We start from the raw sequence: 25,337 nt of genomic DNA on the forward strand, positions 1-25,337 counted from the left end.
TTAATTACGTGAAGTAACACAGGAAATTAAAAAACAAATTAAAGACATTTCTCCAGCCAGTGAATTCAGCCATGTTCCCCTGTGGGAAGAGTTTAAACTACTTTCCTCACCTAACCAGAGGCCCTCAGTTAGTGGCTCCTGAGATAGCTGGCATCCTATCAACAGTCAAAACATGCCTGGCTCTGGAAGATCTGCTGGTATTAGAGTGGAAGCTCAGTGACAGGCAGAAGGCCCACTCCAAGTGTGTAATTGTCCCTAGTTTGCACTAAGTGCGGTGGCAGGAGTGAAAAAGGACTTGTCCCCCTTCCCCAAGCAATTCCTAGCCACCCCTGCCTTACTGTTGGTCTGGTAGGTAGAGACCTGCCATGAGCCCCCCTAAAAGTGATATGGTGCTGCCTGCGAAGCCTGTCGCTGATGACCGTGAGTGCTGCCTGAAGCAAGGTAGACAAACAAATCTCAAAGTCCTGAGCGAAGTGCAGGTCACCAGGTGCACGTTGCTTATGTACAGTTGTCAAACAGGTCAGCATGTTTGCTCATGATCCAGCATGGGGGGCTTACAATGAGATCCTAATGTATTGAAATTAGCTCCCCGACATACGGTGGCGGGAAATGCGGCCCACCATTAACGGGTGGAGTGGACGATCACAAACTGGTTTTATGACAGCTTGAAACAGGTTTTTTGCAATCTCCTGATATTTTCTGCACCCACCCACTATGACGCCCTCTGCAAATGGGAGTGGAAAATCCCAGTTCAAGTTTCTACCAACTGCAAGAAAATCAAGGCCTTAAAGTTGTTGGCTTGATGAACCTTAAAAGTCATTAACAAAAAAAGACTCTTCTGAAGAAGAGTCATACGGACGCAAAACATTAACTCTTGTTCTCTCTCCACAGATGCCTCCTGACCTGCTGAATTTTTCCAGCATTCCCTGTTTTTATTGAATATTTTTATATATTTTTGACATTCTATCTGTAGTGTTTTAGTTGTCATTTAAATATTAAAACATTAAAATATTTGATCATTCACACCCACTTGATTTCTTGCAAAAAAAGTCTAAAATAGGTATTGATCTGCTACATCAACTAAGATGCACTTACAGTAAGAAAAGAAGCTTCAAAGACATTAAAAGCTGGGTTATTCTATGATATGACAAGGATAATTTGTATGTAATATAATTAATATCTCTCAACAGCTGAACAAAGGTGCTTCCTCACCTGTGAATCAAAAGAAACCAGAGAAATTGTCTACATGAAGAGAATGGTACATGATGGAACACGCTGTTCCTACAGTGATCACCATGACATTTGTGTTCGAGGTGATTGTGTGGTGAGTGATGCGATCTTTGTGTTAATTTAGAATTCAATAATATAAAGTAGCCAATTTTTCTTGGATTCTGTCAAACATGCATTCCATCTGGTCCAAGATGTGCTCAATAACTGAAACGGATATTAATATTATAGATATACAACAATCTTTTAAAGGTCACATATCTTAAGTGAAAGTTTACTGAAGATAAATATTTTAAGCTGTTCCATTTTATCACCTGTATGTGCTGTTAGCACAAATGAAAAGCCTTCCATTTAAAAATCATAGGATATTTCTGTGGCTTTGTTCATAGTGAACCAGAGGTTTCGGTGTTCATACAATGAAATGTACAACTTGTGTAACAACAGTGAAACCACTTTTTCCCCTAGACTCAATTATAGGACCATTAGGTTGACATCAGTTGTAGGGAAGTTGTTAACAGGAACCATTGTTCACCACTGCAGAGAAAGGGTTATGAGAGACTGTCGAAAAGAAGGGCATGTCTTATCAACCTGAATGAATTCTTGAAGGAGGTTCATAAATTGATAGATGAAGAAAAGACATTGTGGGTAGAATTTTAAACCTCACTCTCCCAGAATGAGGCGGGTCCCTCACAGCTGTTTACCTTATGCTGGGCTCCCTTCCCAGTAAGTATCCCAGGCAGTCTCTCCCATGTAATCTGAATTTCTAGGTTAATCTGGAAGTGCCAAATTTCTTTTAATTCTTCTCCTGTTTTTCAGAAAAACCCTGTTTAGCCATTTCCTGTAGAAAAATATACATTTAGTTATTTTGGTCAGGTTCACATAGTGCAGTATTTGCAGCGTGGGAAGATCTTCACACAACTAAAGTTAGTGTTTTTCAATCATTCCAAATTGGCCAAATACTTTTTAATTATAGTGATAAAACAAAATTAACTAAAATAAGTTGTAACCTCCGCATATAGCCGTATAATATATGCACACCATCTTGTCAGCAGTCTGCTTGGGAGAGTGTGCCAATTTATAAATAAATAATTGGAAAGGAAGTAGTGTTTTTAAAAGAGAAAAACCACAGCATCTTTAGTTGATAAAGACAGGAGCAAAATAATTCCACTCTACGTCTTTTTGAACACTGCATTTGGTGTAGGAAAATTCAAATGGGATTTAAAATAGTTTTTCATCTACAGGATGGCTTTGCCACAAAAACTCAAGGGTTATAAATTAGCCTGGGCCCACACAGCCTTAAGAGAGGTGTTGGCCTAATCTGAAATTGGGCCTCAGGCCTCACCTCACCCACATCTCTAGGAAAAGTTCAGAGTGGCTGTCCCACCTCCACAGGTAGCTTGCCCCATGAGAAAAAGTTTTGGCTTGCTGTCAGTGGCTCTCAGGTAAATTCTAGGTGGAAGATTGGATCAGGTAATGGTTGGAAAGGTTGATTTCCAGGACTGTGGAGTTGAAGGGTATAGCTCTTGCTCCTCCTCTTGGTTCCACAGAGAGTTTAATTTTAAAATGCGCCTAACATTTACCTTTTTTGTGAGCCGTAGTAGGTACTGAAGTCCTGTGTTTTCTCAGTCCTGAGTGAGACTTATCAGCCATGATTGAATGGCGGAGCAGACTCGATGGGCCGAATGGCCTAATTTCTGCTCCTATGTTTTATGGTCTTATGGAGACAATCCTGACACCTGCCCCGGTGATCAATAACTAATTTTAGACCCTTCATTAACATATTTAAAGGCCAAGCACCTGTTTTATGCATGTGGCACAGATTGGGTGGATGGCGTCCTGCTTAATTGGTATGCTTTGCACAATATTATACACAAGACAAAGGTATAACGCAAGCCTATTCCTACCTCTTTTTGCCTGTCTTAGGCTGATATTTCATGGTTGGTGTGTGCTTGCTTATAAAGGAGAGGTTGCTAGAGAGCATAAGGGGGAAAGGAAGACAATGATGACAATTTTGCTTTTATTTTATAATATATTTATTTACTCATTTTAACATTTTGACCCAAATTTTAGTGGGGTAATACTATTGTTGGATTGGCAAAGCTCAAATAGGTCAGTTATCAGTTCCAGAAAGGTCTCCGAACAAGTTTGGATTTCAAATCTTATTTTTCTAAATCATACAAATTGATCTCCTTTTTCTGATAGAACATGAGTCCACACTATCCCACAGAAACGTTCTTGCTTTATTTTTACAATGGAAATTCTAGCTTAGTGTTGCCATGTGCAAATCTGAAATGTTTAGTGTACAGCTATAATAGCTCAGAGCTAACTCTTTTTCTCAATGGGTCAATAAAAGGGACTCTAACTGTAAGCTCTTGTTGATCAGACCTACATTTGTACTATACCTGGGAAAGCATTTACATTTTTTCTTAAATATTTGGGAAATTTAAAGATAATTTTATGCCAATTAGGACTTGGTTCCAAAACACACAATAAAGAATTGCCACTATTCCCTTTTTCTCAAAGTTTCATAGTGGCTGGCCTTATGATGCAGCTGAAAGATAATCGAATAATAGGATGAAGCAGTACTGTTAAAATATTGATGTTTAAAATATTGATGCATTTTTTTGTATACCTCCTTGGACCCTGTCAGCCCTAATTTGTATGGAAAATTGTTCCATTTTTCTGAGGTCAGCAGTCATATAGACAGTGATTTTTGTATGAATAGATCCCTATGAGATGGGGGGAGCAGAATTGTACAGACCTACACTAAGGGCAGAATGTTCCCATTGGCATACGGGGGCGGGCCCCGCACGCATGCGTGTAAAATGACTTGCGGTGACGTCGGGCGAGTGTCCCAACGTCACTGCGTGCCAACGCGATATTTTGTTGGGCGGGCACGCGTTGACTCCTGATGTGCACCTGCCATTAATTAACCGACCCCTGAGGCGCCAGTCAACAGCGATTTTTCAGCGCCTGTGCAATTTTCGGGTTGGTGCACGGGTGCAACGGGCAGGCGGGTAGGACACATTTGTATAAACCTCATCCACGGGCAGGATAAGAGGGCACAGTGGGTTCGCAAGTGTGGTCTGTCAGATATTGATTTTTCAAAGTTACTGACACTTGCCTGTGTGATCTGCAATACTTCAAAACGCAAACCAGCTGCTTGGACTGGACTCACAACCTTCAGGTCAGCACTCTGCAGTGAGAAATCTTTTTTGTGCCTGCAGATTTCAGGAAGCTTTCTCTTGGCTTGAGAATGGGGGTTGAACTCTTCACTGGAGGCATCTCCTCTGAGGAGGAAGGGAGGGCTAGAAGGGGGAGGAGGCCAGGAGTGCACATTCAGCTTCCGGGGAGCCATCTTTGGGAGGTCAGGTGCAGGCACAAGGGGCACAGGGCCAAGAGGTAGTCCAAGGCGGAAGAGGCCGCAGAAGACGCCACTATCCTGCTCCCAGGGTATACAGGTGGCAAAGCAGCTACCTCAGTATGTCTGAGGTGCAGTGCCAAAAGAGGCTTCGTCTCTCAAGGGAGGCAGTCAAATTTATCTGTCAGATGATTGGGCCTGAGACCCCCGCGAACTGTGTGGGTGTACACCCCATGCCAGTGGTGTGCCTAAGGTGCCTTATGTTTACATTTTCGGGTGCTACATCTTGGTACTGACCACTCGCCGGGAGTGGCACCTGAGACAGCCTGCTGACTCTGCTGTTCTGTTGGCCTTGATGACCTTGGCGGTCATCCTCTGGCCCATGGAGCCTGTGCTGGCCACCTGGGAGGGAGCTGCCAGTTCCACAGATGGCATCTCCCCAGTCGTCGCAGCCTCACTGGGATGCAATGATCACTGGCAGAGGGGTGGAGCTGCCCTGAGAGGAGCCCACAGAGACGACAGGCAGCTGCTGCACCGATGTGAGGTCACTTCGGACCTCCCTGCTCATCATAGATGGATGGGCACCAAGCTGGGAAACTTGGTGCGCAGACCATCTCCCACACTGGCACTCACCAGCTGAGCTCAATGCCGATATGAGGGCTTGCTGGTCCAAGCACATCCCCAGGAAGCCCTGATGGGTCTCCTGGAGGAGCCTCGCCATGAGAGTTGCCACTCTCTCCGTGGAGGATGCATGGAGCTCGGCCATGAGGCTCATTGCTTTGGCGATCATCCGCATAGACTCCTCCACCACGGACACCGAGCCAAGCACAGCCTTGTGTATCTCCACCAGATGCTCCCGCACACCCGGCCACATTTCCTGCGCTTGCTGCGTCGCGGACGACTCCAGAGGCACATCATCAGGCACCGACTGAGCATGTGCCTGGTCCCCTGCAGTCCTCCAACTGCTGGTGCCATGGGCACACTCTGTCTCTGCCAGCTCCTCCAGCGACTGTGAAGTGCCTTCACCGCTGTGCCCCGAGACAATAGCCAATGTTCTAATTCTCACCGAGGTGCTAGCATCTGTGCTGGTGCATGCCTGGCAGAGATGGTGTGAACCTGGTGAGACTTCAGGGCCCTCAGGTGTGAGAGGGGGTCTCTGCTGCTCCTCCTCCTGGCCCTGCTCTGCTGATGCAGAAAGGAACAACAAGGACATTTGATCAGTTAACGTAGAGACAATGTCAATGTGCATCCCTGTCCCCCGGCTCTTTATGCACTCACCCTTCCATAAGCAATGGTCAAGCCATGTTGCAAACTTTAATCACTGAACATTCAGCACTGCCATGGCTATTGGGAGAGCAATAGTGACCTCACTGCTGGGCATAAATACCTGCCCGTGGCACCCTAGCCTCACCGACACCGGTGGACCTGGGCGCATGGTGCCTCTCCAGATCTAGGGCCTCCTGCTCAAAGTGGCTGAGAATCGCCAACTGTGCTGGGCCGCCCCCAGTCCTCACCCGCTCGGCAGCATTCTGTGCATTCTTCTCCTGAAAAGGAGAGAAGAGCATTGATTAGTGCTACTTCTACCTGGACTCTCTTCGCGGACGGCCCACCCCAACCAGAGTGGGACATTGCAGGGCTCCAGTGTCTCCTCACCTGGCTGCTACCGAACACTCACACAAAGCTGCTAGACATGCCCCCCACCCCCTTGGCCAAATGCTGCCTACATCACATTAGGCACCGCATGGTCTAACCTTCCATAGCAAAGAGGCGCAAGCATGTGGAGCACAGAGGGCAGCAGATCGATCAGTGCCAACGCCACCTTGAAGCTCCTCTCCCAGCATTTCATCACCCTGACTTTGACATGTCCTGGAGTTCCAGCACTGCGCCTAGGTGCAGCTCCTCCAGGTTGCCCCCAAAACAGTAATGTGGGTCTCAGTGTACCACATGCTGCGGGGGCTGAACCCTCTCAGGGTCACCTCGGCATGGGCACTATCTGTTGGCCCTCCCAGCGAAGGACACATGCCGTCAATGATTCAATGCAGCCACTACACTCAGACTTGTGGGGGCAGCAGGGGGGAAAGCCTACCTGCTGGGTTAAGTGACCAATGTCAACATGATACTCACCCTTCCTGAGCGCAAGAGGTCATTGAAGCACTTGCGACACTGGATCCAGGTGCGCGCACCACGTCGTGGGAGCTCACCACCTCCGCCACCTCCTCCCAGGCACGTTCCATCATGTGGGGGGGCCTCCTCCTCCCGTCCTGGGGTACTAGGTCCTCCCGCCGTGCTGCCACCTCCTTGAGGAGGGCAGCAAGGCAATTGTCAGAAAAATGAGGGGCACAGTGCCCTCCTGCCTTACCCTCCCGCCTGGCCTGCTCACCAGCAGCGCTCTGGGGAGCTCTTCCACTGGACATGATTCGCAGCCTTTGAAAGGCTGCAGCAGCTTTTTAAAACAGGCCCCCAGGTCACCAATGGACCCAGAGGTCATTGCAGTCCCACCACCACCCGCCCATTCCCGCTGCCTCCAGGAGCTGCGATTCACGCTGGGTGGCTCTTAATTGGCCCACCCGCGTAAAATGGTGGCATGGACCCGATTGCAGGCAACGATCGGGTCCACGCCCGCCTGTGCCCGTTCCCTCTCCGACCCCCTGCCAGCCAGAAAATTCTGCCCTAAGCATGGTAGCGGGCATGAAAAACAATGTTTTACCTGCTGGGCGCATTGGCGGGTTTCAGCACCGTATCATCCGCTTCCTGCCTTATTAATTATGCAACCACAGGAAACATGCCGTCTCGCTGGTGGGCAGCCTCTGAATCGCCCGTCACGCTGTTACCTCACCATTTCCTCACTCCCGGTGCCATATCTAAACTGCAGCCATGCACACAGTTCTCAATGCTTGCAGCCCAGGACTGCTCCAGTGAAAGCCAAGAAGAGTTCAGTGACCCATCACTGGAATACATTTTGGAGGCCCGCTGTGATGTCCTGCACCCCCACTCTAGCCACTGGAGGTCCAGCAATCTCACCAATCCAGCCTGGGAGGTGGTGGCAGTGGTGGTCAGTGCCAACGCTGCACAGAGGAGGTTGGCCATCCTGTACGGAAAGAGGATAAATGATCTCATCCGTGCCGCCTGGGTAAGACAACCATCTCATCACTCTAAACTCACACACTCACAAGGCCAACACACATTCACTGGCATCTCGCTCACTGCCGGCTCAAGGGACATCACCACTCACTCTCTCACACAGACCCTCACATCTCCATCTAGCCTCAACTCCCCTGGAGACTGCCTCCTCAACCCTGTGCCACTTGCACAGATCAACATGTGCCCCCACACACCCCCTGGGATACCCCTTTCACCTGTACAGCCCTAGCTCTGCAGCCATTGAAAAACCACCCCCTCCCTTACGGCTGGTCTGGCAGGTAGAAACCTGCCCGTGAGCCCCCCTAAAAGTGATGTGGCGCTGATGACCACAAGTGCTGCCCGAAGCAAGGTAGGCAAACAAACCCCAAAGTCCCAAGCGAAGTGCAGCTCACCAGGTGCACTGTTAACAATACTCACAAATGCCCAGATGATCCAGCATGGGGAGTTGATTCCGGTGAGCAGACTTACAATGAGTTGCTAAAGTGTTGAAATTACGTTCCTGAATTGCGGCAGCAGGAAACGTGGCCTGCCATTGATGGGTGGAGTGGACGATCGCAAACTGGTTTCACAACGGTGCAAAACTGATTTTTGGCCTTCTCACCATATTGTTCCCCCCCCACCCCAGCCTGCCATGACGCCCGCCGCCAACAGGACTGGATGATTCTGCCCACAAAAGCTGCATAGAGTCTACCCACTAAACAGTGGAAAATTCAGGCTTATTTTTATTTTTGAACTTGTCCCTGGCAAATTCTAGAGTGAAATAACTGATTAAAATATGACATATGTTCTGTTACATATGTATTGATTTGTTTGAATAAATCTCTAAAATATTAAACTGTACTGGATGATGGGACACAGTCTGAGGATATTCACCTACCCTATCTTTACAGAGTGCATTGGATAAAATGGAAGAATCCTGTGAGTTGCAGAGGAGTCCATGAATGTGAAATTCATTAGAAAATGATTACCTAATTTTATCATCTGCTATTGCTAGACTAACAAGGGGGTAACTATGCCTCAGCGAATACGTCTTTGACATTAATAGCTTTCTTTAATATTAATGCTTGTCTTTATAAAGAGCCTGTTAATAATACTCCCAAATGCTCCAAAATGTAAGGTCTAGTGCTCTTTTGATGTTTCAGAAAGTGGGCTGTGATAAAGTGCTGGGCTCCGTCAAAAAGGAAGACAAATGTGGGGTGTGTGGCGGTGATAATTCTCACTGCAAAGTGATCAAAGGGACATTTTCCAGAGCAGCAAAGAAACCAGGTCAGTGTGTTTAGTTATTATTTATAACTTTAAAAATTGCAAAGATAAAAATGGAACACAGCATTTCCAATCACTTAGCCAATGAAGACACCATCCAGTACAGTAATTACAGAACAAATCTCATCTTTAACACCAAGTTGTCTGATTAGGTACAAAGCTACCTCAGATGAGGAGGAGAATAGCCAAAATGTCCATTCCTAATTACTATTATGATTAAAAAGCTTCACCCACTGGCATGGTGTGGAAAGAGCTGCTGAGAGGAGAGGGGGACCTGGTCCAGTCTGTTAGCAATCGGACTTGGGCAGGAGTTGGACAAGGAGAAGCAGCCCTGCTCTGCAATGAGTTTTGCCAGTAAATGATAACTGGGACCCCAAAATGCTGACTGTTGGCATCAAATGCTGATGGTTTCCATTTTAGGCGATGGGCAATATATTATGGGATTTATCACTGATCCTACACTCATAACAAGAAATTGCACATGAAGGGAGAACAGGCTAAAGACAGGGTGACAATATTGTTGTGGGAATTCTCTAACCCATACACTGTTGGAGACTGCTTCTTTACTGGGAAGATGGTATCAAGGAACTTAACCTCCAGATTCCATGGTGTTCCAATTGAGAATCCAATCTCTGATTATCTTTGAAAATACTCTGTGTAGGTGCTTGGGTTTTGGGTGAGTTAAAATCTCAGCCTATGGGCTGCATTATACACTGAATGCAGGCTCAACCCCATGTAAATGTTGGGGGTGAGCCTGCCTCCATGTAGCTTGCTCACCCTACTTTAATTTTTTGGGTGATAAACCTTTAATTAGCATGAGATGGGGCTTCCATCTATCAGGTGGTAGTACCACCTCTTAGAGCTTCCCCAGCCAATCGGAGGCTTAAAGGCTCTGGCAAACGTTGGACAGGGTGAGGAAGTGGGATGGGTGGAGGGTGGACATGGGGAGGCAAAACTATGGGGAGGGGCCTCCAGCTGGCCCTGGAGCCCTGGCAAGAGGCAACCCCCTCCTTAACTGGCCAGCAGCCCGCAGGGTAAAACCTGCCGGGCTGCACATTGAGCACCGGCCTCTTCTGCCGCCTGTTAAATCAGCGACGAGATGAGGCCCTTTTGGGCATTAATTGCCCACATAAGAGTCTCAATTGAGCCACAGACGGGCGACCCACCTGCCATTCATAAAGCTGTGGTGGGGCAGGGGTGGGCCAGCTGGCAGCGGGCACTCCGTCAATGACCTGGCACCCTAATTTAAGGGCCCCCCTGCCTGCTTTCCTGCGGGTGGCCTATAAAATTCCACCCTATATTTTGAACCATTAGCATGGGCAGTGGAGAGTGTATATTTGCAGTCACACGATTGTATAAATTTCTGCAATTTAGTTTAAATAGTTTAAATTGTCCCAGTAAAAATTGGGTAGTGGTCAGTTGATAAAAACATTACATAAAATAAGCACCAAAATTCAGTGTATTCAAATAGAATATTTACTTCACAACTATTTGACACCCTTTCAGATTTTGCACGACTGCCCGAGATAAATTTCTTCCCTTACACTCTCCTTTTGGTGACATCTCAAAGTTTTCTCTTCCTTTTAGGCAATAATATAGTGGGTTGCAGCTACATTGACATCAGCAGGGCCTCAGGTGACAGGTAACCAGAGATCATGGAAGGACAAACTGCAGGTCTGGTGGCAACTGAAGACAATTTTGAAGGCAGCTTCCAAATACTGGCTATTGCCACCTCTCAGGGCTGGACAGATCTCCTAGTCACCGCAGACAGCTGCTGATGATTGAGGCTGCAGATCCAGAGCCTAGTAGAATTTTTTTTAAATTCATTCATGGGATGTGGGCTTCACTGGTTGGGCCAGCATTTATTGGTGACAGCCAAAGACCCTGTGCCTGATATTATCATTTCTCAGGACAGCAGCACATGATAGGATGCTGGCAATCATCCTCAGAGCACTATGCCTGTGTATAGCGACTAGCAAGACCAAGCTGCCCAGGATCACCCTCCAGTGATGCTTCCTTTCAGGAACTAGCTGCCATGAGTCAGGAGACAACTCTTTATACAGGATAAGTAGTCAAACTCATCTTGCACTACAGGTCCTCTGAGCATTTCAATACAGCATTAGGATAGCAGATAAGGAGACATGGTTAGATACCAAGGGAAAATCTCCTAATTTCCTCAGAAAGGTTAGGAGCCTGATAGGTTGGAATCAATACTCAGAGGAGGGAAAAGCACTTGGTGATATAGACGAATTTACATTTACTAAAATTAAATTTTTTCAATCTTTTAGGCCAAATAACAGTGTAACAATGGTGTAATTACCGTACTGAAGACAAGGAGGAAATTCAGGGCAATTTCTCATCCATATCCTGGAAGAAAATTAACCCTAAAATATTGACAATTCATTTGTCACCTCAGTGATAATTTTGGAATTTTATTTTAATGTTAACACAAGTTCACTTCAGTTAAAATGTGTTCCATACTTTTTTAACATTATGTTTTGATTACTATTTTTCTCTGATCTGCAAGGCTATGTGAAGATGTTTGAAATTCCGGCTGGAGCTAGACATCTGTCTGTTCAAGAGATAAGTGCATCTCCTCATTTCATTGGTAAGCCTTCCCCTAAATGAACCACAAGTATCAAACCACAGAAGAATTTCATAATTGTTGAGGGAAAGCAGTTCTGATTGAAGAGATGATTTGAATTGACCATCGGTAAAAGATGCCATTCTATTTAACGTGCAAACTGCAGCAGGAGGACATGTCCAGTGTGTCCTGTGTTTAATGTTTTAAAAGTATTTCCAGTGCTATTTTTAATGAAAGTTAGTAGTAAAATGTAACTGATGCTCAAAAGTTAGTTTTGTGATTTTAAGATAATGTAATTATAATGTTTACTTAACACAAACTCTACTAATTGTTTTTTTCATTTGCTAAGTGATCAAGAACCAAGCTACAGGAAATTTCATTTTGAATGGAGAGGATGATTTGCCTGATTCTAAAACTTTCATTCAAATGGGAGTAATATGGGAATATTCCAACGATAACGACAAGGAATCTCTACAAACTGTTGGACCCCTCTATGACGGGATAGTTGTACTGGTAAGATTACATTGCAGTTACTACTAGTACAGACACAATTTACACTTGTACAACAGCATTAACACAATGAAACTTCCCACAGCTTTCTACTAGAGAGAGCTACTATGGGAACTGAACAGGAATTGAGACAAAGGGTGGGATTTTCCAGCTCCTCCTGCTGGCAGGATCTTTCAGTCCCGCCAAAGTGAATGGAAGTTTGAATGCCGCACCACATCCGCCATGGGGAATCCTGCCGTGGGAGGGATGGCGTTGGGGGGGAGGGTGGGGGGGGGTGGTGGGGAGTGAAAAATTCCAGCCAAAGCCTGGGAAAGGTGACAAAAGGCAAGATTGAAGAGACATTTGAAAGTGATGCTGCTGTTGATTCATAGCTGGAAGTAGGAATATCACAAGAAAGAAAGTTGGACACGAGAGAGTTTGAATATGGCCAGTTTTAATTTGTGTACACTTCTCCTAAATCCCTTTCCACCTTCTTTGCCAGCTGCTGATTCCTTTGTGCGTTCAAGAGTATGATCCTGTCTTCTTGTGCTTTCCCACCCCCTAGAGCAGTGATCATGCCTTTTCCCCTTTACCTTACTCCACCATCACCAGAGGTGCTTCTCTCTCTCCAATAAAACTACACTCTAGCCTCTCTCTTGCCTCTAAGTATTTCTTTGACCTGTAAATATTTCTATAACCTGCTCACTAATGCTCAGTTTGGGTTCCTCCTGGGCCACTCAGCTCTTGAACTCATTATAGCCTTAGTTCAAACATGGACAAAAGAGCTGAGCTCTAGAGGTGACGTGAGAGTGACTGCCCTTGACATCAAGGCAGCATTTAACCGAGTGTGGCATCAAGGAGCCCTAGCAAAACTGGAGTCAATGGGAATCAGGGGGGAAACTCTCCGCTGGTTGCAGCAATACCTAGCACAAAGGGAGATGGTTATGATTGTCGTTGTTGGAGGTCAATCATCTCAGTCCCAGGATATCACTGCAGGAATTCCTCAGGGTAGTGTCCTCAGCCCAACCATCTTCAGCTGCTTCATCAATGACCTTCCTTCCATCATAAGGTCAGAAGTGGGGATGTCCGCTAATGATAGCATAATGTTCAGCACCATTTGTGACTCCCCAGATACTGAATCAATATCCACCAATAAGTGGAAGTACCATTCACACCACACAAGAGCCAGGCAATGACCATCTCCCACAAGAAAGAATCTAGCCATTGCCTCTTGACATTCAATGGTATTCCCATCTCTGAATCACCCTCTATCAATAACCTGGGGGTTGCCATCGACCAGAAACTGAACTGGACCAGCCATATAAATACTGTGGCTCCAAGAGCAGGTCAGAGACTAGGAATTCAACAGTCAATAACTCCTGACTCCCCAAACCTTGTCCACCATCTAGAAGACAGAAGTCAGGAGTGTAATGGAATACTTTACAATTGCCTGGATGAGTGCAGCTCCAACAACTCTCAAGAGGCTTGGTACCATCCAGGGCAAAGCAGCCTGCTTGATTAGAACCCCATCCACCACCTTAAGCATTCACTCCCTCCACCACTGACACACAGTAACAGCAGTGTGTACTATATACAAGATGCACTGCAGCAACTCACTAAGGCCCCTTTGATAGCACCTTCCAAACCTGCGACCTCTATCACCTAAAAGGACAAGAGCAGCAGATACACGGGAACACCATCACCTGCAAGTTCCTCTCCAAGCCTCACCATCCTGACTTGGAACTATATTGCTGTTGCTTCACTGTTGCTGGATCAACATCCTGGAACTTGCCTCCCAACAGCAGTGTAGGTGTATCTACACCACATGGACTGCAGCAGTTCAAGAAGGCAACTCACCACTATTGTAGGGTGTTGGATACTTTTTGGTAGGTTTTAATTAAGTCTTTGCAGTCTTAAGTAGGTGAACTGTATGTATTTATTAACTACAAGAACTATGTATATATATACAGTAAAGGTTTCAAACTAGGAGCTGTGGCATGCTTGCTGGTGTACTCATTCTGTCCAACGCAAGACTGACTCCTAGGCATGGGTCATGTGTTCTCTTACACCACTATGTGGGTGGTACTGTGCTCAGTTCCAGGTTAACCCTGTATGTGCCAGACGTTTATCCTACACCTCCCCCAAGTCTTTATCCAATGTATTTCAAGTTATTCTCGTTTACCCCATGTATTTACATCATTATTACTCCCCCATCTCCCCCCTTCAAGTCTCTGAGTTTATAGGTTCAGGCAGTCTGGGGGCCTTATAACGTTTCCATATCTTGTTCGCACTACTGTCGCAAGAGTGGTAGGCCCTGTTATTACAGAAAACACTGTTGATTTGGAGGTAGTTCTGGCATCTGGTTATTTTCCTTGATGTCTCTCCACTGTACTGTGGGAATGGGCCATCTAGGGATGAGGAGGAGACTCCTCCTATTTCTCCTGGCTGTACCCTCTGGGGTACCAACCAGGTAGGACCGAGGTTGATCATCATATCATCATCCTTCCTGATGATAGTAACTTCTCTCTCGAGATCTTTAATCCAGATCTTGTCATCCTTTCGTAGTTGTGGCAAATGTCTGGTGTGGTACCTCTTGTTGTAGGCGGAAGCCTGCTTTCACCTGTAAGACAGCACTCTTGCTTGAATGCCCTGGTAATCCTTAGTTACCAACCTGGTATTAGTTTTTTTCAGCAAGATTGGAAGTTGTGTGCAGAATTTCCTGCCCTCCAGAGTTCAGATGGGGCCAGACTGCATTTTAACAGGGTGGACTTGTACATTAGCAATGTTGTGGGAAAGTCTTCATTCTTTTTTAGGAGGGCTTTTACAGTGCACGGACCCCTTTTTTGGCCTCCCCATTTGACTGTGGGTATCTTGGGAAGTTGGTTTGGTGGTGGAAACTGGATGTGGTGGTGCAGTGTACAAAGTACTCATTTGAAAATTATGGGCCATCATTGGACATGATCTTGTCCAGGATGCCATGGCTTGTGAACATCTCTTTCAGTGCCTTAATTACTGCCCCTGTGGTAGTTGAGTATAGTTGCTTCACCTCAGCCCATCTGGAAAAGTAATTCACCACTATAAGGAATAATTTGCTGTTGAAGACAAATAGGCCAATACCCAGCCTCTCCCATGGCCTGGTGGGGAACTGTGTGGAGATGAGGGGTTCTCTTTGGTCCTGCCTGTGCAGCGCACACACCAGATGGTTTGTTATCATGTCCTCAATTGTCATGGAAATGCCTGGCCACCAGACAGAGGATTGGACCCATGCCCTGTACTTGATGATGTCCAGGTGGCCCTGGTAGTTTTTGAAGGATCTCCGGCCGAAGGGAAACTGGGATGATCAGCCGCTCATTGTTGACCAGGGGCTTGTCTATGATCATAAAGTGCTTTTATTGTTCGAACCAGGCTTTCATGGTACCATCGCTTGGTCTCTGTAATGGCGGATGCGGGCACATTCCTCATCACGCATTTGTTCCTGGCGAATCTGTTGGAGTTTACTGTGGCTGCTGGCAGGTGTCTTCTTGTCCATTGGGAGTACGCTTTCAGCTCTGCGATGAGATTGATGTCCTGTTTTGTCAGAAGGCCTAATGTGGCCCTGAAAAGTGTGTCTGCCGTTGTTTGGTTGTTACCTTTGACGTATACCGTCTCGTAGGCAAACCTCATGAGGCGTAGGAAGAACCTCTGAATTCTGGGAGGCGCCTTTGCTAGCTCCTTCTCATCCAGTAATGAGACTAGTGGCTTAGGATCTTTTTTGATTGTGACCTTGAGGCCACTGATATGGTCTGAAAACTTCTCACATGTCCATGTGACTGCAAGGGCTTCCTTTTCTATGATGGCATACCTCAACTCTGTGCCCGACAACCCTCTGAAAGCATAGTGCACCAGTCGGCACCTTCCATCCATTTGTTCCTGGGATAAGACCACCCCAAGGCCTATGTACAAAGCTATGGTGATGGACAGGGATGCGTCGTAGTGAGCTAGAATGTCAGTAGACAACAGCAATGCTTTAGTGTGAGTGAATGCTTGCTCTTGATGAGAGTTCTAGCACCATGCCTGGTCTTTCTTAAGCAGATGCCTCAAAGGTTCTGTCACCTGTGCAAAATTAGGTAAAAATTTTGCCAGTTGGTTCACCATCTCCAAGAATCGCTGGAAGTCTGGAATTGAGAATAGGGTTGGGAATGCGCTGATAGTTTTAGTTTACTGTGGGTCTGCTGTGATGCCTTTATTGTTGATGATGTTACCCAGGAACCAAATTGATATTTTGGGGAACTCACATTTCTCATTCAGTGTCAGTCCTGCTTCCTGAAGATGGTCTAAAACTGCTATGAGTCTCTTGTGTTCCTCCACCATTGTACCGTGAACCAATACATCATCCATGTGACAAATGATGCCCTGTAGGCCCTGCAAAATGGCCAACATCGTGCGTTGAAATATTTCTGGTGCCAAAGTGATTCCAATTGGCAGGTGGTTAAAGCAGAATTGGCCAAAGGGGGTAATGAATATGGTCAGCAGCCTGGAGTCTTCATCAAGGGAAAGTTGCCAAAAGCCACTGTTTGTGTCCAACTTTGAAAAGACCGTGCTCTTCAAGAGTTTAGTCAGGCTTTTGTCCACTGAGGACATAGGGATGTACTTCTCTGGTTACAGCTTTATTGAGCTGTGTCAGGTCGACATAAATACTGACGGACCCGTTCAATTTTGGGACTGGGACCATCCCGGAACGCCAGGCGATTGGCTGCGTGACTCAGGAGATGATTCCCATGTTTGTCATATTGTCCAGCTGCTGCTGCATTTGTTTCATGAGTGGATGGGGGATCTTTTGTGGCATGAATAGGCACATGGGTTTGGCATCCTCCCTCAGTGTGATCGTGTCTGTTTTTCAGTCACCCCAGTCCTGTAAAGAGCTTCGGGAACTCACTTTTATACTTTGAGCTAGGCCCTTATTGGTTGACCTTGTCAAGTTTTTGAAGACTGTTAAGTTCAATGCAAGCTTTGTGGCTTACTGGTAAACAGTCCTGATTGTGGTCCACAAACAGGTTCCCTCGGTTTCTTTTATCCTTGTACCTCAGTGTCGCCTGCAGGGCGCCATTCACCAGGAACTTTATGCCTTCTGCTCCGTATAGGTGTGTCGTGCGTGGCACCAGCCATTGGGGCACCAGCCATGGTTCTCTGCCTGACAGGACTGTAACACTGGCTCCTCCAAAACAAAAATCTTGGATCTTTGACTTCATCCAAGAAGCATGATTCTGTATCGTCTTGGTGTGCAGTCTCGACCTCATGAATCATCTTTGGGTCTTCTGTGTGTTTTAGATGCTTTGGCCTTGCAGAAGCGTCCAATTCTGTTACATTGAAAGCATTGGGCTGAAATTTCAGGACATTGACTTTGCCTGTGGGGTACTTTGCTCCACAGTGTTGGCATCGTCACTGTAATGGTCAGTTAGGGTATTGCTTCCCTTGGCCTGGAATGTCCTTGTTCCTGTGCTATTTAACCAACTGGACTGTGGGATTTCCTTTGTACCACGGTTTACTTCTCCTCTGTGCTGCACATGGAGTTCAGACTGCTTAACAATTTGGATAGGTTTCTCAAGGGTTAGATCATCCTTTGCTTGAAGCATGCCTGAGCGTATGTCATTTGCAACTCCTACAACTATTCTATCCCTGATAAGTTCAGATTTTAGGTCTCCATATTTGCAGCCTTCAACCATCCTGTACAGATTACTAATGGATGAGTCAACAGGTTATCCAGGCTGCTGGACACATTTATTAAATTTACCCCTTTCAAGGATTTTGTTACTTCTTAGGTGAAAATAAACATTGAATGATTTTAGTACTTCAAATTTAGCGGATAATTTATTGTTCCTCTAGCAATAATCAGGCCTACCGAGCAAAGCAGTGTGTTAACTTGTTGAGTCTCTGTCTTTTTATCCAGACCTGAAGAAGCAATCATGTATCTAAGGAAACTTTTTCTCCAAAGTCCCCAATTATGTGATCAATCTGATTCTTGAATAAGCCTAAATTGATCTGGAAATGTGGATTTTGATCCATGGTTAAAAAGTGTAGGCTCAGCTTTAAGAAGTTGCTGAAATTCAAGATGGCGCCTCTATTCATTTGAAGACAAGGGGTTAATCCGAACTTGCCGGTTTTGGTGGGCTCCAACTGCAATGGTGCTCACGCTTGGCCTTGAAAAAATGTTAAACAATGGCTGCTTGGATTGACTAGCTGCAGACTTGTCTGTTTCAACATTATGCTTTAGGGTCGCAATGTGTTGAAACCTGGCCTTTGGTAGCGTTTGAAGCTGATTCTTTAATCGTGATTCTTCCAAATGAATTCATTACGTTTTTTTCCCTTTTGGAGTGAGCTCAGACACCATATGTTCAGGCGCCGACTCAAAAATCTGTTTTTTCCGATGGAGCTTTTAAATGGCAATTTCTGACCACTGAACTATCTAAAAGTTTCTCAGAATTTGCTGAATTTAAAAGTTTTAGCTCACCTTTGTTAGGTCTGCTGACACTGCACTATGGGCATTGAGGCTGGACTTCCAAGAGACCCTGTGGAGTCTTCTGCTGCATTGAGGAATTTTAAATTTCTGCCTTCAGCTTCCAAGCCTTTCTTTGGAGCATTTCCCTTGCGATTTTCCTCTGTGCGACTGCTTCTCGAGCTTTGCTTCAGGTCAGAATGCTCCTTCAAATTTTTCTTTAGTCTTGTAGGATTTTAGTTTTTATCTGCATTTTTTGCAAGGTTTCTGTTTTTTTCAATCACTGCCACCATGTCGTAGCGTTTTGGATATTGCTCGGTAGGTCTTAATTAATTCATCATAGTCTTAAGTCTTCGTAGTTTTATTTATGTCTTAGATACATAACTATGTATTTATTAATACAAGAACTATGTACGTATATACAATAAAGGGGTCAAGCTAGGAGGAGTTTCCACGTTTGCTGGTACACATGGCTCTGTCCAACACTAGACTGACCCGAGGTGCAGGTCATGTGTTCTCTCACATCACTGTGTGGGTGGTACTGTGTTCAGTCCCACATTATCCCTATACATGCCAGACCTTTATACTACAACCTCCAGCTTCTCGAGGGCAGTTAGGGATGGGCAATAAATGCTGACCTAGCCAGCAAAGCCCACATTCTGTGAAAGAATAAAAAAGAGAGTAGCATTGCTCATGGGTGATGACACCTTGCCCGTCACTGAAGCCTTCTGGCCTGACTATACTTTCCATCACCTGCTCTACCCAAACCACAACAGTGGCAGAATGGTCATCACCAACTCACATCTTGGTCTCTGACCCCCTACTTCTCTGGCAGTTCCTCTTTCAAGCACATCAGCTTGTTCTCTGCCTGTGGCCTCACTTTTAAAAGCCACATTCTTCACTGGGCCCCAAACCTCATCCTAAGTTTCTCACTAAAACGTCCTCCCTTCTTCCCTCTGCACTGACTAAATCTTAATCGTCAGTGATTTCAACCTCTGTTTCAGCTCATGTTGTTTTCTCTCCTGTAATTTCACTGCCCTGTCTCTCCTTTCATACGAGCTGTTCTGCCCATATTAAAAGAAGCCCCTTTGATATTTCAGCTCACATGGCCTCTCAGCTCCCATGGCTTGGTCATGGGCAAGGCAATCTGCTACCTTTTCCTACTATTTTTCTGAACCCACACATGTCCGCTGTAAGCTGTTTATTCTCTCCCCTCCTGATCTTTCCTCAGTTATGGCCTTCATTTTTGTTCCCACAAGTGCAATCCATGCAGCATTCCATGTATCTGGTTTAGCCATCCTTCATTATATCTGGCTCTACCAAATCAAGCGCAAACATGCTTCTCTCTCCTTTGCCCAAATTGACCAATACTCAAGTCACATCCTGGAGAGTAAAGCTAACCCTAGCTTTCTTTCCTCCAGTATCAACTGTCTCTTTAAACCTTTCTCACCTTCCTCTACACCAACACCTCTGCCAACAAGTATATGGTATTTTGTGTCTAATTTTGAGACCATACATTCAGCTGCCTCTGCTATTTCCTCCTTCCCCTTGTCCTCCAAGTCATCCTCTCCACCAGACTCCCCAGTCCTGGCTGTAATCTCCGGCTTCTTCTATTTCTCTTCTATCTCTCCTCATACACTATCTGAGCTTAATGATACCCTTACCCCATTCACATTGAACTGTTGGCTGCTCACCTTCCTTCTTGGCTCCAGTGCCAGCTGATTTTGTAAATGATTTCCTGTCTCACGGAACAGTTTGCCTCCCTTTTAAAACAGTTGTCATCGCCCTAACCTCAAAAAAAGCATCCTTGACCTCTCTATCATTGCAACGTATTGCCTCCGCTTTCCTCTCCAAAATCCTTTAACTTGATGCTACCTTCCAAATCATGCCCATCTTTCCTGGAGCTCTATATTTGAAACTACACAAGCAGACTTCTGTCCTTCTCACAGCACTGAAATAGCACTCGTCAAAGTGATATCCTCTATGACTGTGACTATAACCATGCTGCATTTTCCTCCTTCAGCATCCTCAATTTCTCGAGCCTTTGACACAGTCAACCCTATATTACCATTGTTGAATGTTTCTCTGCCATTGTCAGCTCAGTAGGATAGTCCAGTTTTGTTTCACTATTAGTTGTCACATTGTAGCCAAAGCATACCCAGGAATAGCTTCGCTTCCTTCTGGAGCCCCAGTCTGTTCTTCACCTTCTCCTCGTGGTGATATTACCCAATGACATGGGCTCAACTTCTAGTGGTGACAATATCTATTTCTACCTTTTCACCACCTCTCTCAACCTCTCCACTGCCTCTGTGGTGTCAGACTGCTGTACAACATTCACTTTTGGATGAACTCCAATTTCATCCAGTTAAAAATTGAGGAGAGTTAAGCCATCATCTTCAGCCTTGCTATAAAATCCTTACCCATTCCACCAATTTCATCCTTCCACCTGGCTACTGCCTGAGACTGAATCACCCAGTTAGCAACCTGAAAGTCATAAGTGACCTTGGTTGATCTTGCAACCTCCAATCCTCTCCATCACAAAGATCAGCTACTACTAGCCTGCCCAGCACTGCATGAACCCATCTGCAACTGAATCACTCATTCATACCTTTGTCATCTCCGGGCTCAACTATTTGAATGATCTCCTGGCAGGTCTCTCATCCTCTATAAACTTCAGCTTATCTAAAACCCTGGTACCGATAGTCTATACTGCACTATGCCCTGCTAATCCATCACCTTGTCCTTGCTGGTCTACATCAGCTCTCAGTCACTGAAGCTTTTAATTTAAAATTTTCCTCTTTATTTTTAACTGGCTTCAAGACCTCAGCACTGCCAGCCCAAACTCCTCCAGCCCTACAAACACCAACTGAACTTTCTATTCATCCAACTCCAGCTTCTTGTGTATCCTTCCCTTACATGCACCATCATTGGCAACCATGCCTTTATGCTCCACTATTTCCTACGTAGACTTCTCTGCTTCTAGACCTCCTGGCCCCTCCTTTGAGACCCTCCTGTTTTTATTAATTCATGGGATGTGGGCTTCACTGGCTGGGCCAGCATTTATTGCTTGTCCCTAACTGCCCTCGTGAAGGTGGTGTTGAGCTGCCTTCTTGAATCGCAGTCTCCATGGTGTAAGTATACCCGCAGTACTGTTAGGGAGGGAGTTCCAGGATTTTAACCCAGCGACAGTGAGGGAATGGCGATATATTTCCAGGTCAGGATGGTGAGTGACTTGGAGGGCAATTTCCAGGTGGTGGTGTTCCCATCTATCTGCTGCCCTTGTCCTTCTAGATGGTAGCGGCCGTGGGTTTGGAAAATGCTGTCTAAGGAGCCTTGGTGAATTTAAAACCCTCTTAATTAACTGAGCATTTGATCACTCCTTTTAATATTGCTTTCTTTGGCTTTGACTCCATTTTTGTCTGATTTCATTGCTGATGCATTTTACTAGAGGTGCCAGGGCTAGTGCTATAAATGCAAAGAGTTTTTGTTGTTGTTTACATAGAGGGCATTAATTGGTAGAATCAGTTAGCAGGAAGGCTGATTAAAGTCAAGTCACTGAGTTCTTTTAAAAACAGTTAACTGTTGTAATGGTAAAATTATTTGATTGGTCTTCTGGAGGAAAAAAATCAAATGGACTGAAAGGTCTTCTTTGTCTGAACCACCCTTCTGATGCTTATGAAATTCTTGCTCCTTTTCATACAGTTGCAGTGGTATATAATTATTTAATAGTTAATCTTTGTCTGTAAATGTTGAGCAGGTTTCAGAAACCTCATGAGAGCTTCTCCTTCCATGGAGAGATCTCATTTGTACTCAGCTGCTCCTTGTTCTGATCAGGAACTAAGCAGAGTTTGAGTTGCATTCTGGTGCCCCAATGCATAATTCCCCCATGTCTATGTCAATTAATTTTCTCTTGTAGTTGTTAATGCGCATGAGTACTTCCTGTTACATCGTAAATGTGATTATTTGAAACAATAGGCTTTATGAATATGTAATCATTACTAATGTATCTTTATGCCTTTTAAAAAAAAATAGATGTTGCCAAATGATGATTCCAAATGCTCCTTGACTTATAAGTACACAATTCATGAAGACTACTTGGCCACCATTACTAATGAAGTTTTACAGGAAGACATGGCTACATTTGAGTGGGCTTTGAAGAGATGGTCCCAGTGCTCCAAACAGTGTGGAGGAGGTAATTCTTAGCTAGAGAATAAATTAGATTATATCTTCTGTGAGCCAAAAATTGGCTATTGGTTATAATTAATAAATCACAAATATTTATTATTGTGTAAGTGTTATAGGGAAGTTGTGGATCAGCACCTAACCACACACTAATTTTGATTGCACTCAATGAGTCAAGCAGGTTAACTCTCTTGATACTAAAATCTGGCAATTTTTTTTAGAAAACATGGCAATCTATCTGTACGGCTGGAAAATGCCTCGTTTGGAACATGCTTATGGTCATGCAGTAGTTATGATACTAGACTGGTAATACAGAGAATATAAGTTCAAACCCCACCATGGCAGTTCGAGGACTTGAGTTCAGTTTAAAAATCTGAAAATTAAATGCTATCACATAAAAATGCCTAGGACCTAATATCAACTTGTCTTAGCAGTCAGGAAACTGAGGAAGAATGGTTTTAATGGCAGGACCTGATTATCATTTAAAGCAGGGAAGTTATGCTGAACCTTTATAAAGCCCTGTTTAGGCCGCAACTAGAGTATTGCATCCGGTTCTGGTCACCACACTTTAGGAAGGATGTGAGTGATTTTAAGATGGTGCAGAGGAGATTTACCAGAATGCTTCCAGGGATGAGGGATTTTAGCCACAAGGTTAAATTGGAGAAGCTGGAATTGGTCTCCTTGGAGCAAAGGAGATTGAGGAGAGATTTGATAGACATATACAAGACTGGTTTAGATAAGGTAACAAAGAAAAGTTGTTCCCATTAGACACTACAAGGACTAGGGGACACAGATTTAAGGTCTCCCAACCTGACAATTGACCTGCCCTCAATCACCCTTGATCTTCCCTCTAGCATGCTTGAGCTGCCTTTGGTAAAGATTGACCTTTCCTCTGCCATCCAACTCCCTCTCTCTGTCCTCCACAACCCTTCTTAGGACCGGCACAACCCAACCTCCCTCCTTCAGACAGCCGCTACCTGACTCTTCCACGGACAGCCATGCCCTGACCTCCCTGAGCAGGCACTACCCACTGAGCTCAATGCAACAGCTCAGCCACCTCTCCCCAGTGCACCAAAGCTCCCCATACAAGAAAAGCAGCTCCTACTTCAAATCCACCAGGAAGACTATTTTGTCTGCTGCACACCACCTTTAATTGGTCATGAATCTGAAGGCACATGTTTCTCGTTTGCTGCTGACTTAATCAGAAAGGTACAATTGAATCTGGTGACCATAGCCAGTACCTTGGCTCGGCAAGCGGGGGCGGGGCCCGTTCGCCGACGCTTAAAATGGTGCGCGGTGAAGCCGGGCATGTGTCCCGACGTCACCACGCGCCATTCAGATCTTCAGTTCGGCGGGCACACACCGGAGTCGACTGCGTGCCCGCTGAACTGTCAAAGGCCTATTAAGGCTATTTAAACAGTAATTAAACTAATTAGCTGAGCTGTTGTTCCAACCTTAAGGTTGGCCGGCAGGCAAAGAGTCCAGGTGGCCTTCAAATATATCATGAAACCTCATCCATGGGCGGACTGAAGCTTCATGAAGGTTTTTAAAGTTTAATAAAAATTTTTAATAAAATTCATTGACATGTCCCAGCTCAGTGACACTGTCACATGAGGGGACATGTCTTAAAACATTGCTGTGGGTCTGGAGTCATGTGTAGGTCAGACCAGGTAAGGACAGCAAATTTCCTTCCCTAAAGGACATTAGTGAACCAGATGGCTTTTTTGCAACAATTGATGATAGCTGTCATGGTCACCATTGCTGAGACTAGCTTTCAATTCCAGATTTATTAACTGAATTTAAATTCCAACATTTGCTGTAGTGGGATTTGAACCCATGTCCCCAGAGCAGTAGCCTGGGTCCCTGCATTACTAGTCTAGCGACATTACCACTACATCATTGTCTCACCAACTTAATTCCCAACTTTCATCCCACCGTCAGGATTCTGACACTTTGCCTCCTGAACAATTAAGTGCCCCGGCCTGCCCCTGGGAATTTCACTAGATTCCACCCCATGACTCTGAGTTCTTTCATGTATATTTCACTAATGAATAGTGGATGATTTGTAAATAACTGCCTTATTTGGCACTACTCACAACAGTTTTAACAGTAAAATGAACAGTAAACCGTTCTTTGTTAATTACGAATAAAGTACCTATCAGTTGGGTAGGAGATGTGATTCCTGGTGTAACAACGAAGCTTATGTTTGATTAATTCTGTTTATTGGAGATGGTGTTAAATGACCTAACGGTACTGGACCATCCACTGGTGGTAGTTTAGAATGGAGGATGCTAGGTAACCTTATTGACATAATTTAAAACAGTGTATATTTTTACCACTGCTCCTTGATATAAATGAACTGTTCCATAAACTTATAAACAGTGGTTTAGTTTTTGCCAAAAAACATGAGAAGAACTGATATCATTTTAAAATGCACAATATGATTTTAATATTTAAGCTTTAGTGACAAAGGGCACAAACTGTAGCCCTTTCAAAGCCAAACCTGAAATTAAAATAAACCTTACTTTTCGTTACTAGGTGGAGAACAAAATCATCAAATTTTAGTGAACATCATTGTCATAGTAAGATTCAATAAACTTGCTTTATTATTGTCATAA

At 45.0% G+C, this 25,337-nt stretch overlaps 1 protein-coding gene across 1 annotated transcript in view; it reads left to right on the forward strand.

Annotated features, from left to right (window-relative positions):
- LOC144685865 (A disintegrin and metalloproteinase with thrombospondin motifs 2-like) overlaps positions 1-25,337 on the forward strand; it is a 264,496-nt gene that overhangs the window by 222,779 nt on the left and 16,380 nt on the right. Inside the window, exons 13-17 of the mRNA XM_078550836.1 lie at positions 1,191-1,324; positions 8,872-8,995; positions 11,520-11,600; positions 11,926-12,089; positions 22,570-22,729. Coding sequence (XP_078406962.1) covers positions 1,191-1,324; positions 8,872-8,995; positions 11,520-11,600; positions 11,926-12,089; positions 22,570-22,729 — 663 coding nt within the window. The remainder of the gene's footprint in view (positions 1-1,190; positions 1,325-8,871; positions 8,996-11,519; positions 11,601-11,925; positions 12,090-22,569; positions 22,730-25,337) is intronic.

The sequence above is a fragment of the Cetorhinus maximus genome, chromosome 10, assembly GCF_964194155.1.
Source record: "Cetorhinus maximus chromosome 10, sCetMax3.hap1.1, whole genome shotgun sequence".
NCBI lineage: Eukaryota > Metazoa > Chordata > Chondrichthyes > Lamniformes > Cetorhinidae > Cetorhinus > Cetorhinus maximus.